The 14,465-nt window shown below is 31.7% G+C and overlaps 1 protein-coding gene across 2 annotated transcripts in view; it reads right to left on the bottom strand.

The window, feature by feature from the left end:
• Window positions 1-914: 914 nt before the first annotated feature.
• The window catches only part of GCA (grancalcin), a 47,146-nt gene continuing 33,595 nt past the window's right edge, over window positions 915-14,465 (bottom strand). Inside the window, exons 3-8 of one of the 2 annotated variants that reach the window (XM_069079805.1) lie at window positions 10,826-10,895; window positions 9,996-10,039; window positions 9,540-9,687; window positions 6,311-6,424; window positions 5,885-5,943; window positions 915-4,458 (exon numbers count right to left, since the gene is read on the bottom strand). In XM_069079805.1, the coding sequence (XP_068935906.1) occupies window positions 4,432-4,458; window positions 5,885-5,943; window positions 6,311-6,424; window positions 9,540-9,687; window positions 9,996-10,039; window positions 10,826-10,895 (462 nt within the window). In that variant the 3' untranslated portion in view covers window positions 915-4,431. The remainder of the gene's footprint in view (window positions 4,459-5,884; window positions 5,944-6,310; window positions 6,425-9,539; window positions 9,688-9,995; window positions 10,040-10,825; window positions 10,896-14,465) is intronic. The other variant, XM_069079804.1, reaches the window with a different exon arrangement.

The following is a 14,465-nucleotide window of genomic DNA, read 5'->3' as shown; positions in this document are numbered from 1 at the left end:
TATGGGAACCATAAAGAAATGCTTCTACTGCTACCCAAGTAAATCACATGGCAAATTTGGTGCCACACCCTGCCCAACTCACTTCCTAACAGGAAGCAATATGAAACTGTTGCCAAACCGTACTATAGATATACTAATGAATTTCATTATTCCCAAAAGATTATAAAAAGCCAAGTTGTCTTTACCAGATTATCTGAATAGAAGTCATATTCAGTTGAGTCTTTTCATTGTACAGCAATGAAAGACATTCCCTAGGTCCCTAAGAAAAACAAATAAATGGGCTAAAGTTAGCATAAATGATGGTTTAGAAGTACAGAGTATTACAATAACACACATTGGGAGGACATGAGATTTTTGGAGGAAGCTTCCAAAGCTATTGCAGGTCACTAGAGTATTACTGAATGCAGTGAAAAACAGCTCAGTGGCCAATATATGACAATATAAGCTTATGGCTTTAGGACCCTGAAAAAACATCTAAACATTATCCAACTATAATTAGTCTAAAGCCCCAACTAAAGTGCAGAATGGCCCAAAACACTTTCAGTACTGTAAGGAGGACCAGCTCCCTTTTGTTAAGTCTGATTTTGTACACACAATTAAAGAAACCTTTATTTGAAGGAGATAGAATAGATTGGATAAAATTCCCTATATTAAGCTTTAGTCAAAAGAAAAATTCCAGCAAACTTTTGATCTCTTTCAAGGGAAGTCAATTAACCACTTATGTGAAACTTCAAATGACTAGAGGGAGAAAAGGATTTACTATCCTTGTTAATTTTACTTCCAATATACAATTTCCTGGATTTTTGCAAAAATGTTAATATTCCTGTTAATTTCTCAATTTGCTATCCTGTAATAGGAGAAAATATATTATTACAGATGGTGACTTTAAGAATTTTCTTTCAAAGACAAAAATCTAGTTTCTTACTGGTAATTTATTAAAGTTTAATTGATCTAAGTGACAACATGCAAGATTACATATCATTTGATTTCTCTATTTCGGTTAGAGAAATAATCACAAGAATGAACTTGAATATTCTTTTTAAATGATGCACAAAGCATAAAACACAAAGAATCCCACATATTTACTCCATGGGTAAAATGTCTTTTATAGATATATGTGGCAAATACTCATAATTCATAAATGAATTTTTTTTCATTTTTGCTACTTTGCCTGCTTGAATGCATGCTTATGAAGTTTAGAAGAGCACAATCCAATTACTTGGCATTAAGTTTGAGATGGACAAAATTAAGGCTTCCCATTAAGATGGCTCCACAACTTTCTTATCATTGAAACTGAAAATATCTATGCTGCCACCTTAACAACATTGAATTGCAATGCCTGACATTTATAATCTGGCAGTTTTTTAGACCCAGATGAACTACTGCACTGTTTTTATGAACTGTAGCATCTCATAATATGTTATGTTAACAGATTTTGTATAATGCAAAACTTTACAGAAAGCTATTTGGATGTTCATTTCTAAAAAAAATTCTCAAGATGATTTGGATCATTGTTTACTGTACAAATAAAAGTACTTGTACACTGACAGTGTAAATTACTCAATAATTTACAACACTAACAAGAAGATTTAGAATAGGACTTCACAAAATTAACCAACCAAACATACTTATAATGTAGTCATGAGCACGCACCAACATCTATATACAACTACTTAATTTTTAAATTACTGATTTGGATATTTTGTAGATATTATTGAAATTACTCTAACACAAAAAAAAGTAAGAACTTCAAGAGCTGATTGCATTTCAGTATCAAAAATATGGAGTAAAATCATAATTATGCTTTATATTTTATGAAAACATTTAAATTAATGTAAAATGCAATATGATTATCTAGCAATTTATAAGAAAAATTAAAAACACATGAAAACTACAAAACAAATTGTTTAGCAGAAATGTAAATGTGATTTTAATTCAGTTCTTAGTTTTTACCTCAACCTTTAACCACAATGTGCAAAAGGCACTGGGACTTTGAGTACACATCTTAAAAAAAGAGAAGTATAGAATCATCATACTCAATAAAAAGAATGTTTAAATTGAGCAAATGAGTTGCCAGTAAGTTAGCTATGATAGAGAGACAGCATGATATAGTGCACTGGGGTCAAATTCAAACAGAAATTATTCCTGAGGGACACAAATTGACTTAGAAAACCACAAATTAATATTATCTATGTTGTATTGTATTTTTATTTATTTTATTAAACATCCGAATTACATTTTAATCTGGTTCAGGCAGCGCTGCAGAGTTTTCAGGCTTCAAGTTTGTCAGCTCTAGTATAGTGGGTAGACACTAGGCTTTGAAGCCAGGATCACTTGGACATTTGGGCTCAGTTTCTACCTTTGACACATACTCTCTGGTCAAGTACCTTACCTCTCTGTGCCTTGGCAATTCTTTAAGACTGTCAGTTGCTGAAAAGATGCAGACCTGCATTGGTAGAGGGAGTTTCATCTCCTGGGATTTCCCTATACCAATGCAATAAAATATCTAGTCCTTACCTCTACTGTTAGCTACAGCTTATGATTCTTTCTATAAAGTCTAAACCAAAAATACATACTTTACTATGGCTCAGTCAACTTCTTCCCACACTGACAAACTGTTGTCATATGAAAGCAGACTGAACAGTTGATGGGAGTAGGCAGTATTTAAGAGGGGAAAGGTATTTATGGAAGTAGAGAGAATTTAAAGACTGTGCATGGTTTCCAGATAAATCCTCTTTAAACATTCAAGTTTAAAAATATACATATTTCTTACTGAAATTTAAAGGCAACCAGCTACTGTAGACTAGCAATGTCAAATTGGCTATACTTTACTTTTCAGAAATTATAAAAGTGAATGTTGATTTAAATTTCTATTTGTGCTATGAAAGTTTTTATCAATATGCTGCCATCTGCCCTCATGCTTTAAATGGATAATTGTTATTTCTCCTAAACCACTGTAACTTTAAATGTTAAATTACTTTTTGGAAACCAGAGAAAAAACTGCATATCACTTAGCTCATATACCACATGTTAACTATGTTCTTATGTTACACAGCGCCACTAACCCTTCAGAAGGTTTTCAAGTAATATATAACTTAGTCTTTTTCTATTTTCAAGTTCCTTGAAATGTTTAAAATAAAACTGGAAATGTCTATGAAGTAAAAGGGCTAGAAGCTTAGAGATAAATGAGAACATAGAGGTATTACAGTTCAACTCCTTTGGTTTACAAATAAGGAAACTGCTCTCACTGAAGTTGTAACTGGCAGTCATAGGACTAGAATCCAGGTCTCTTGACTCCTGGTCCTTTGTTTTTATCACCTAAAAGCTAAATAAAACAAAAGACCTCCACACAGGTAATTTATCTACAAATGGTAGGCCAAAAGGAGTCAATTATTCAGTTATCTCAACATAATAATAATATGGAGTTCTAAGTGAAGTTCTAAGTTCTTACAGTGTCTAGAACACTGATGCTTGGACTGAAACAATTCAAATTCAATTTCACTGGACTGAAACAATTCAAATCAAATAAATCAAAGTTGTTTTTTAAAAACAGTTTAAGCAAAATAATTGGTTAATAATAGTTGGTTAATTTCTGTTAAATTTTCAACCATTATTTTGGCACCATGTAAAACTTACAGTAAATAATAAACACTGACATTTCCATTCAGAGTACCTTCATTACAGATACTGGGATGTAAGCTACATTCTCTTAACTTCATGCTTTCAGGTTTTACTTTCACTAATGAAAGTGAGGAGGGCACATAAAACTGTGAACTGTAGCTTGTCACCAAAATAAACAAATGAAATAGATGAAAAAATTTGTTAGCAAAGAAAATCTTAGGTCTATTGTTTCACATAAGAAAATACTATGGTAATTCTCAGGCAACTGATCATCAGACTATCACTTCTGTTTTTCCCCTTTAGTTATAATTAGGTTTTTGCTTCCTAATTACATGAACAACAAACATGTATACAAAAATTCCATTCCTTCTCATTATTTTCCTGTGTATGGATAATTTTTATGAATTACAGGAAAAAGTTTATTTTCAAATTTTTTACTTTTTACCTAAACATTCTTCCAATTTATCATTCTGGTTAAATATATTCTAAAGCCAAAATCACTCGAGACTGTAAACGTAAAAAGATCATTCCCATGCTTGGTATTTACTTTTCATTAATCATAACATTATTTTATGTCATATAGATGAAAAATATACAGCAATGCTTTTTCAGATTATGACATCATAAACAAAACCAAGTTTATTGCTCTAAACTGTGTACTAAGATTAAACTAGTGATACAGATAACAGGCAGGAACAAAGAGAAGTCCAGAAGAGATTAAGTTCACAACAAATTCAGTTATAGTTCTTTCTGGGCAGAAGAATTCACAGGATTCTCTCTCTCCCCCAACTTTCTTTATCAGCTGGGCACTCATATGGCCATAGTACCCTGCAAAAACTAAAGCAAAAAGCAAAGTTATCAGTTGACAAAAATAAGAGAATCTTCAAAAATGATTATTAAAAAAAAAAAATATTTTACCATGAGCTGTCTTAGAAACAAGAAAAATAAAGGTACAAGAAAAACTGCAACCCTCAATTCCTGTCAAAATTTCTGGTGTCATTTTGTGAGGGTTTTGTATTTTAATTTTCATTAAATCATCTGACATTCCCACACAAATATTTTCATAATTCCCCCCTTTGGAAATCTCAAAGGTTGGCCATTCAAACCAGTTTCTAATAAAACAGTAGTTCAAACCCCAGCTTGACAAAAGTATGTGTAACTAATGTATTATTATTATTATTATGACATGTTCTTGACAAAAAACTTCTCTATCATCTCTATATTTCAACAAAGTTAATTAACCACCAGACAAGAAGTTACTTCTCAGATAATAAAAGTACAACTGTATGTTAGAAAATATAGGGGCGGCTAGGTGGCACAGTGAATAGAGCACTGGCTCTGGAGTCAGGAGGACCTGAGTTCAAATCCAGCCTCAAAGACTTAACACAAAAACTAGCCATGTGACCTTGGGCAAATCACTTAACCCCAATTGCCCTCCCAAAAAAAAGGCAAAAAAATATATATATATAATATATATATAATACTTTTTAAAGCTTTTTTTGAGGTGTATTTAGCTACTGAGAAATATAGAAGCATAAATAAAAATACGCTAAATATTAAAATGCAAGAAAAATATATGCCAATTATGTGTATGTGGATATGCAGCTTTAAAAATGAGGTTATTAGTAACAGGAATAAAAAGATTAAATTTACAAATTTGTCAGTGATTATTAAAGTTAAGATGAGAAGTTTTCTGATTTTTTTTCTCCTAGAAGGAAACCAACTTCCAGTCAATTTCTTATTTAAAAACAAAAAGAACAGAATCTGGACCAGGCTTGTGATTTCATTGGTAATAAGAAACTACCTATGCAAGTGCACATTTGCTCCCTAACTTACAGTTAAGAGAGTATACTTTAAGAGCGTACAGAGTCACATGATTCACTTGCCCAGGGCACATAACTATTATCTGTCGGAAGCCATATTTTAACCCAGGTCTTCCTGACTCCATGGTCAAATTTGTCTATCTACTAAACCATGATGCCACTCACAGAAATTATGATATCATATTCTCTTGCAAAGACTTAGAAAACACAGGCTACTCAAAAATAAAATATTCAGAAAACCAGGATGTATGCTTTCCATCTTCAACACAAAAATTAATTTTTACTTTAAAGTGTTAGGTTTTGTGCAACTTACGAGAGGATAAGACAATTGTATACATCATAGTAAAGGTACCAAGGGACCCTAATCATTTTGGACATTTGTCAGGAAAGCTAGAATATAATACAAAATGAATATTAAATATGTTAAATATGGTACTCACATCATCATATACAAAGTTCACAAAACCTTGTTGCATGCTGTCTCTTCTCCTAAAAAAATCTTCAAACAGAAAGTAAGTATAAATTTTTATACTTATTTTAATAAAATTTTTATTTTTAGAATATCTGGTACAGTTTTTAAAAGGTAAATAGGACCTTTAGAATTCTTAGATACATCATAAACCTTTCAGGATTAAAGCTTGAACATTTTAGCATTTTAAAAATAGTCCTTAAATGTTTTTAACATTTTAGTATTTTAAAAAGTTGCAGAAGTTTAGCAAAATATGAGAGGATATATCAAAATTATACACAAAAGTGCTTAAAAACTAAAGATATTATTTATTCTGATAGCAAGTAATTAAAGCACAAGAAAAGTCTGAATAACATTTTTAAGCAGACAGAAGAAATATAATTTTTTAAATCAATACCTGTCAATGCTCTGAGCTTCACACAGCAAGCAACATAATCATCAAAGAAGATCCTGCCATTCTTGCTATAACGCTTTACAATGGCAGTTAATGTCTGAGGACTTAACCTATAACCTAAACAAGAAAGAGATAAAATAATGACCTACAAAACTTGTGAATCCTAAGAATACTCCTGATGTTAAAAAAAATCCAAATGTCATTTCATCTACACAGAGAACTCCCAGGGAAGAAATTGCCACTATTGATGCAGATCAATAACTGTTTTGTAATTTGTCTTGGGGAACTGCCTAGCTAAGTGACTAATCAGGGTCATGACCGACAGATACATCTAAGAGGTAGGACTTAAGTCCAGGTCTTCTAAGTTCTTCTCTCTGCAGACCTGCTCTGTTAAAAGGTCCCTAGTTACTATGCCTCCTGCCTCTGCATCACATCTTCCAGAATCAACATTCCAAAAGACACCTTGTATATTTCTAAATCAATTCTACTGAAAGCTATGCCATAGTCAGTACTATAAAAGCTACTTCTATTGAAAGGTGACCATTCTCCCAGTCATCTACCCATGCACATAACTTTGGAGTCACCTTTGTCCCTTTTCCCACCCCTTTCCTATAACGCAATCTGTTGCTGTCTCATCTATTTATGTTTTTAACCAGGAGATCATGAACTTTTTGAAAAATACATACTGTGCTGACCTATTAAAACATAAATGTCTTCCTTTGTGAAACAAATATTTTTTATTTTATTCTTTTAAAAACATTATTCTGAAAAAGGGTCCATAGGTTTCATCAGACCATCAGAGAGGTTCCCAACACAAAAAAGGTTAAGAACTTTGCTCTACTCTTTCCTTTCCAATTCACCTTTAACAGCATATTACCCATGTAATCTTCCTAATATAGATTTAATAATATCACTTCCCTGCTCACCAACATTTATAATGGTTATTCAATGCTTAATGAATAAACATTAAGACAACTCCCTACCCTGGTATTTAAGACCCTCCCTTATCTGGCTTTACCCTTAAAGTAATATCCATCTTCTTTCCAACCAAACTAGAGAACTTGGCTTTTCCTCAAATCCCATCCCAGACATCTATCTCCATGCCAGGCCCCCCATAGCTTGAACAGACATCCTTCCCATCTCTGCCTACTGAAATCCTTCATTGTACTTCAAGGTTCAACTCAAGAGTGATTTTCTCAGTAATAACTTGATGATCCACCTCCACTAACTAGAAGTGATACTTTTTCCCTTAATTTATCAGATCATTTTACTGGACCTCTCCTATGCATATACTTCTACATAAAGGATTATGCATCCCCCATCCCCAGTCAGCTTCTTGAATGAAAACACCATTTTGATTTGTATACCTAGTGGAGCCTTGAACAAAGCAGTCATTTAATAAATGTTTGCTGAACTGACACCAAACACAACACATACAGAATCTTAGCCAACAAATTAATCATCAGTATGTACTAAAGAGATGATCAATCTTCCCTGTCTTTAAAGTATAGCACAGTTGATGGAAAGAACATTATCATACCTACTAGAGCTTCATCTTCATTTCAAAATACTGTAATTACCTTTATAATACTTTATGGACTTTTGCTTACATCACTGCAAAGTTTCCTGTTCTCCAATTCTCCTCAAATATTAAAAGAATTGCCTTGGAAATGTGTGACTTGGTACGACTTAGTAAAGCTTTAGGAAGCCAGGGAATCAGCACTGCCCCCCATACCCTAATCTCCCACTCACTGAGTCTCTTTACTGCTCTTTCCCACCCTTAGTTACTGAATTTTCATATTTTCTCTAGTATTTGGTCATTTTCTCACTGCCATCATACATTTCTGATACAGAAGACTTGAGACAACTGGGTAAGAAAACTACAAAGGTAAAAAATAAAAGCAATAAATGACACTGTGAAACTTTACAGTGATACTTTAATAAAATAGAAGTTAAAGAATTGTCAAAATAAAGAGAAAAGCCTTAACAAAGAAATGTTAACTATTAACTAATGAGAATGTAAAAAATATATGTAAACATATTTTGGGCTTCTCCCAGTTTTACAGATGTAGCTAAGATGTGGCTCTTCAGGGAAATTCTGATGAAGACCATTGCTTTAAACTAAATTTCCTATACTACTCTCAAAATAAATGTGTTCCACTAATACAGCTAAATTTGTTTAATTTTAAAACAAAATTACCTTATGTTCTATAAGAATCCATCTGAATAGACTGGATGATTGCTTAATTTGGAATTGTCTAGAATCATATTAAGAACCAAGCTTGATTTGTTTTGTTTTCTTTAACTACAGATGTATCATAAAAAGGACTGAAGCTTCATGTACCAAAGAAAATACATGTTTATATAAGAATGGGAATCATTTATCTATTGATAAGATTTACGATTCAAATTGTTGGTAATCATTTAAAAATCAGTTTTCCTATACTTAGAGTTAAATTTTATTACCACTGAATTAGACTTGTGAAAGGTCAGCTTGAGCTGAACTAAAGTTTAAAACTTAACACCATCTACAAAGGGGTTTGATAAACAAATTATCAGTGTAAAAAAGTCTTAAGAGTTTTCCTTATTTAAAATGTAATGCACTTTTAAGTCAGATTAAAGCCCATTAATAAAAGCTAATAATCCATGTGCCTTTTCATTAAAGCAGAGAGAAAAAGACACTTACTTATTATTATAGTTGCTACTGTCAAATGTTTATTGAGCTGAATCTCTTTGAAAATATTATGGAGTTTGTACTTTTTTACTTTGTAAGCACTTAAATGCCTGTGTGTAGGAACACCACAGAATACTCTGCAAACAATTAGACATAGATAGCCATTAACACTGAAGCCCTGAAAACTGAAACTTCTTACTTTAAATTCAGTATAATTATGGTTTTAATGAATTAAAGAATAAAATAGTATTTAAATACAACCTAACAAAAATATAATTGCAATAGTAAGCACAACTGTTTCATAAATTTATTTTGTAAACCTTTTTAACTACCATGAATATGTATTTTCAGAATGTAGTAATTATAGGTAAATAATTTTGCCAAATGTATTCAATCTGTATCTGTAATTTGGGAATCAAAACCAGAAATGAGTGATCTTTGAGGCAAAATAAATCCCCTTCACTTTAAAGTACAACAGCCTAATGCTGAAATGAATTCCATTTATTCAGAAAAGGACAGCCATCTAGTTAAAATGCTCATGTTTCCATGGTTTCTTACCCATAGCTGCGATGACTTGACTCAGTTCATGAAGCTCAACCGTCCCACTTCGGTTCTGGTCAATCATCATAAAGTTCTGCTTCCAGGCATTAAGAACTGCCCAAAGTTCCTTGAATTCATTAAAACCCATTTTTCCTGTGAAATCCCTCTGAGATTATTTTCTTAACAAAAATAACTGTCAATAAGAATTCACTAAATGCAAAATTCTAAATCAATGAAGAGAAAAACACATAGTATTTCAACTCTGTAAGAGTTCAGTAGTCATAGCCAAATTCTGCATAATTTCTATGCAAAACTCAAAAAGGTTGGCACTCAAAGAAGGTGTTACGAAATATTTTTAAACACTAGTTTCCCATAGCAGTTTTAAACTACTAATTGGCTTAAAGTGATATTCAAAATGGAATTACTCTAAGTTATTCAATTTTCAATTCAAAACATTTTCTTATTTAAGGATACATCCAACATGGAGATCATAATTCTGCAGGTTTCCAAGCTGAATGCTGAAAAAATATAATGAAAAGTTTAAATGGAGACTGCTTGATATCACTGTTGACATTTTTGATAACTCTTATGCTAAACAATATTTTTAAAAATCAAGAATCAAAATACAAAAGTAGAAATTTTATTTAATTATAAAGATTACTAATGAGATACTAAAACTCTTACTTTTAAAATTATACATCTAGGCCGGCTGGATATGATACATTTTAATTTTTCAATCATTTATATATCACAAATACTAACTTGAGTATTGGTTGCTAATTTTAACAGTTTAATATTTCCCTCAACGGGACTTCTGTAAAAATATTATGTTTATGCTATTATTAATCTTCTGAAATTTATTTGAAGGGAGGGGAAGTAAAAGTTGTAAATGCTCTGAATACAAGTTTTAATATATACTTCAAGTTAAAAGTGATTTTTGTTTATTCAACAAACATTAGGTACATACTATGAGCATGTCACTACTTTAGATGTTAAAAACATAAAGATGAAATGAAACAGTCCTTGATGTCAAGTCCTTGCATCCTGCTTAAGGAACAGAAGAATAACGCAGATAAGAACATCATAAGCTAACTACAGGAGGCAGAGAAAACTAACAATTTTGGTAGGGAAATATGTGTGACGAGTTGGACATGGGGGAAGCAATCAAAGGTCTTCACTAAAGATACTTAAACTGAGTCTCAAAGGCATGTAAAAATTCTGAAAATAACACAAATGAATGACGGGCCAACTAAGTCTTAAGTGAGTTAATTTTTTATTTCAAAAGCAAAAAATGTAGATCTTACGAGAATAGGTTCCACTAATCCCAGACTGTGTTAAACATCTCTGAAGCTCTTCAGCATCCACTTCACCATCCTGCAGAACAAGTTTATGGTTCACATTCACAGAAGAATACAAAAAAATATCAAGTTGGTACTATAATCAATAAAATCAGCATGCTTTTATATTAATTTTCAACATTTTTCTTTAAACACAACTATGAAATACAATATAAAATTATGGAAATAGAAGATTTTGTGGAACCTGCATAAACTATTTTTTTCTAATAACAATGTAACTATGCTAGTGCTACAATAATATTTTTTAAATAAAATTTTCTACATTGATCTGGATAACATGGCAGTCCTCCTTATATATTTTGTGGCATTGACAATATATTCTTTTACACAGCAAAAGGAAAAAAATTATTAAATAACATCCTGAAAAATCTCAAGTACCTCATAACTCAAGTTTTTGTTTCTTTAGGACTTTTTTCTATATAAAAAGAAATCAAAGAAAAAATTTTACTTTTACTTGCCATTCCCTTGTTGAAATTTCAGGACTCCCCTGTATGTAGTTTTGCTGCTATTCTTCAAGTTATTACCTAAACATGCTCAATCAGGAACTAAAATTTTATATGACAAAGATAATAAAAACAGGAAACCAAAATCAGGAAAGGAGCTAATATCAACCTATGGTTAAAACCCTAGCCATGCTCTAATCTTGTACTGCCTCATTCCATTCCTGCAACCCTATTTTTAGGACATAAAAACATGGAATCAATTCAAATAAAAACTATACGAAGGAATAATTCACACAATTATATCAAATGCTAGAGCAGAAACAGGAGAAATGAGAGCAGGACAAGATGGAAAATCTGAAAGATACAAAACCCAAGGGATCCAAGTATCTAAATCAGAAAAGACCACTACTAAATAGCTTTCATAAAATCTGATACTTAGAACTATTGTAAATATTTATAATGTAAATATATTATAATTTTGTCTCTGGCAAATGAACCTTAAATACAAATTCAAATGGACCAAGCAGGGAAAGAAAAATGTTGTGAAAAGTCCCAAAGGACCACATATACACGTTTTCCTTATTCAGAGATTCCACAAAAGATTTTGGTTCCCACAGTTCTTTTAATTTGCTCTTAACTATAAAATTCTGAATCCCATAAACATAAAAACCAACCTTTTAGACTAACCACAGTAAGATTGTTAGAAAGCAAAGTTTTCCCTCAAAATGACAGTAATTAGCTAAAGAAGGAATTTGTAATATATTCTATTTTAACCAGAAGAAATAGTTATATCTCTAATATGGGCCACAGGGCAATAGTTTCATAACATAATTAATTATACTAAAAGCCCCCTTTTAAAACCCTTGGGCACACTTCTAAGGCAACCCGAATTGCCATTACCAACAGCAATGACAACAAATCCAGTGCAGTCTAATATATTAAAAATCACTTAATACTACCTTGGTAATAAACTTTAACTACTGTAATGGTGTTTTTTTCTTTCTGAAGAAAGAAAAAATTGTAAAGTCATTGGGTTGTTTTTAAAAAATTACTCCAAGAGTGGAGGGAGGGAGGGTAAAAATCCCATTTCTATCGTTTATTTTTTTTTAAGTTCTCTTGTTAACTGCAAAGTAAAGAGGGAAGAAGAGTGTATGAAACCAACAACTGTGTTCTTTGGGAAAGAATGGGAACACTTCTCTAGTGAAAGGATTAAGCTAACAAGAACTTTTTAAGCCTCAGTCAACACCCTTCTAGCTTTCCTTGGGCTTTCATTGTATACTTGCCTATGAACAGTATAGGAAAACAAAATAGATTCAGTCATAAGTTTTTAGAAAGGAAAAATTTAACTTTTTAAAATTTGTATTATTACAATGGTAAAAATGAAGGAAAATGAATCTGGAGTGATCTGGAAAATAGCAGTAGAGGCGGGGAAATAGAACCTTGAGCTCATAGCAGAAGCATCCATAAGCACTTTTATGCTCACAAGAATACAGAAGGAACCTAAATGGTATCTATAGTGTAAAACTGTTTTTAAAAGAAAAGGAAGAGAACTTAAAAGGTTATGGGTTTAATAGATACCCAATATTAAAGAGACAAAATTAAACTTATTTTGTGTTGGAGAATAGTATTGCATTTCTGAGTCTTTTGTTGACCAGTCCAATTGAGAGTGGAATAAAAACTCAAAAACATAATTTCAGTACTTACCCTCCCCCCACAAAAAAAAAAAAAAGCGAGAACAGAAAAATTCAATAAACTCTGTGTGTCAAATTTCTACCTGCTCAGTTCTCTGCAAGTCAAGGCCAGCGCTTCCATCACCCCACTGGTCTGCTTTGCTACATGGTAGATGACAGACTGTGGTAATGTGCCTCGTACATCAGGAGTGAGTATGTATTCCCCCTACAAAAAACTAAATTTACTATGATATTATCATAGTTGAGAATTAAATGCTATAAAAATCAGGAAATTCTTCATCATATTTTTCAAGTCTTTAGCAATTTAAGTGTTATCACCTCACCCATAATAAAGATCTTTATTGAACATTTTATCTATAACAAAGATCTTTATTATACGACTTCCATGATTTATGTAAAATCCATAAAATCTTAAGATAAAACCTTGCTGAGTCAAGATACACTCATCCTGAGTATGGAAATGTATTTTCAAAAAGTGAACTCTTAAAATGGGTTAAATGTGCCAGTTAATTTATTTTATCCTATAAATGTAAGATCATCATATATAACTGGAATGAGTTTGATGAATGGAAATACATGTTGGCAATAAAAGTTACAGAAAAGACCATGTCAGATCTCATTTATCATTTATTAAGAACAAAATAAAGGAATTTTAAAAAGACAAAAGTTAGAAACAAAAAGCACACTTGTCTTTCAGATTATAGATTCAACAACGGAGGTTCACAATGCTTTACCTGAACAATTTTGTTAGAAAATTCTGCTAATTTTCCTGGAGAGGGAGAGGGAGAGAGAAAGGGAGAGAGAGAGAGGGAGAGAGAGAGAGCACACCTTTGGAAAAATATAACTTACAAGCAAAAACTAGGAAGCAAAATGGAAAAATATCTGTTTCTCTAGCATCAGTTTGAAATAATATTATAAAAGCAAGAAAGTAGATTATATAGTCTATGCCTTGCTTTCAGGGATGCTCATTCATTAAGTATATCTGATTGTCACACATTTATTATCTCATGCTTCCCAGATTTATCACCAAAGAAAAAAGTAAAGTATACTTCATTAAGTATAAGCTGGAGGTTTTAAAGTTATTCTTCTGTAACTATGGGCCTTTGTTTCTTAGGTAGGTTCAATTTATATAATATATATATATATATATATATATAAATTTAATATATTCCACTGCCTCTTAAGTCAAATGGGAACCAAATGAAGTTGACCTGGCAATTCCAGGAAAATTAGGCTTGTTTTTAATATTATAATTGATCCTTTACCAAAGGAAGCCTCACCATTCCTTTAAAGAAGGTAAAAGTATTACAGAGTTAATCAGAAGCACAGGTACAATAGTTTTACAAAATAAAATCTGGGATATGGTAAGACAAAAATTAACAAGGCTTTGAAAGTCTTGTTATAAATATATCTCATTTCCAACTAAGAAAATCCAAAGTTGAGATTGACAAC

This window comes from Petaurus breviceps, unplaced genomic scaffold (assembly GCF_028583685.1).
Source record: "Petaurus breviceps papuanus isolate PSGF00001 unplaced genomic scaffold, PetGlider_PUasm1.0 91133, whole genome shotgun sequence".
NCBI classification, from domain to species: domain Eukaryota; kingdom Metazoa; phylum Chordata; class Mammalia; order Diprotodontia; family Petauridae; genus Petaurus; species Petaurus breviceps.
The sequence above is the reverse complement of the archived record's forward strand: the minus strand, read 5'-3'. Positions and strand labels throughout refer to the sequence as shown.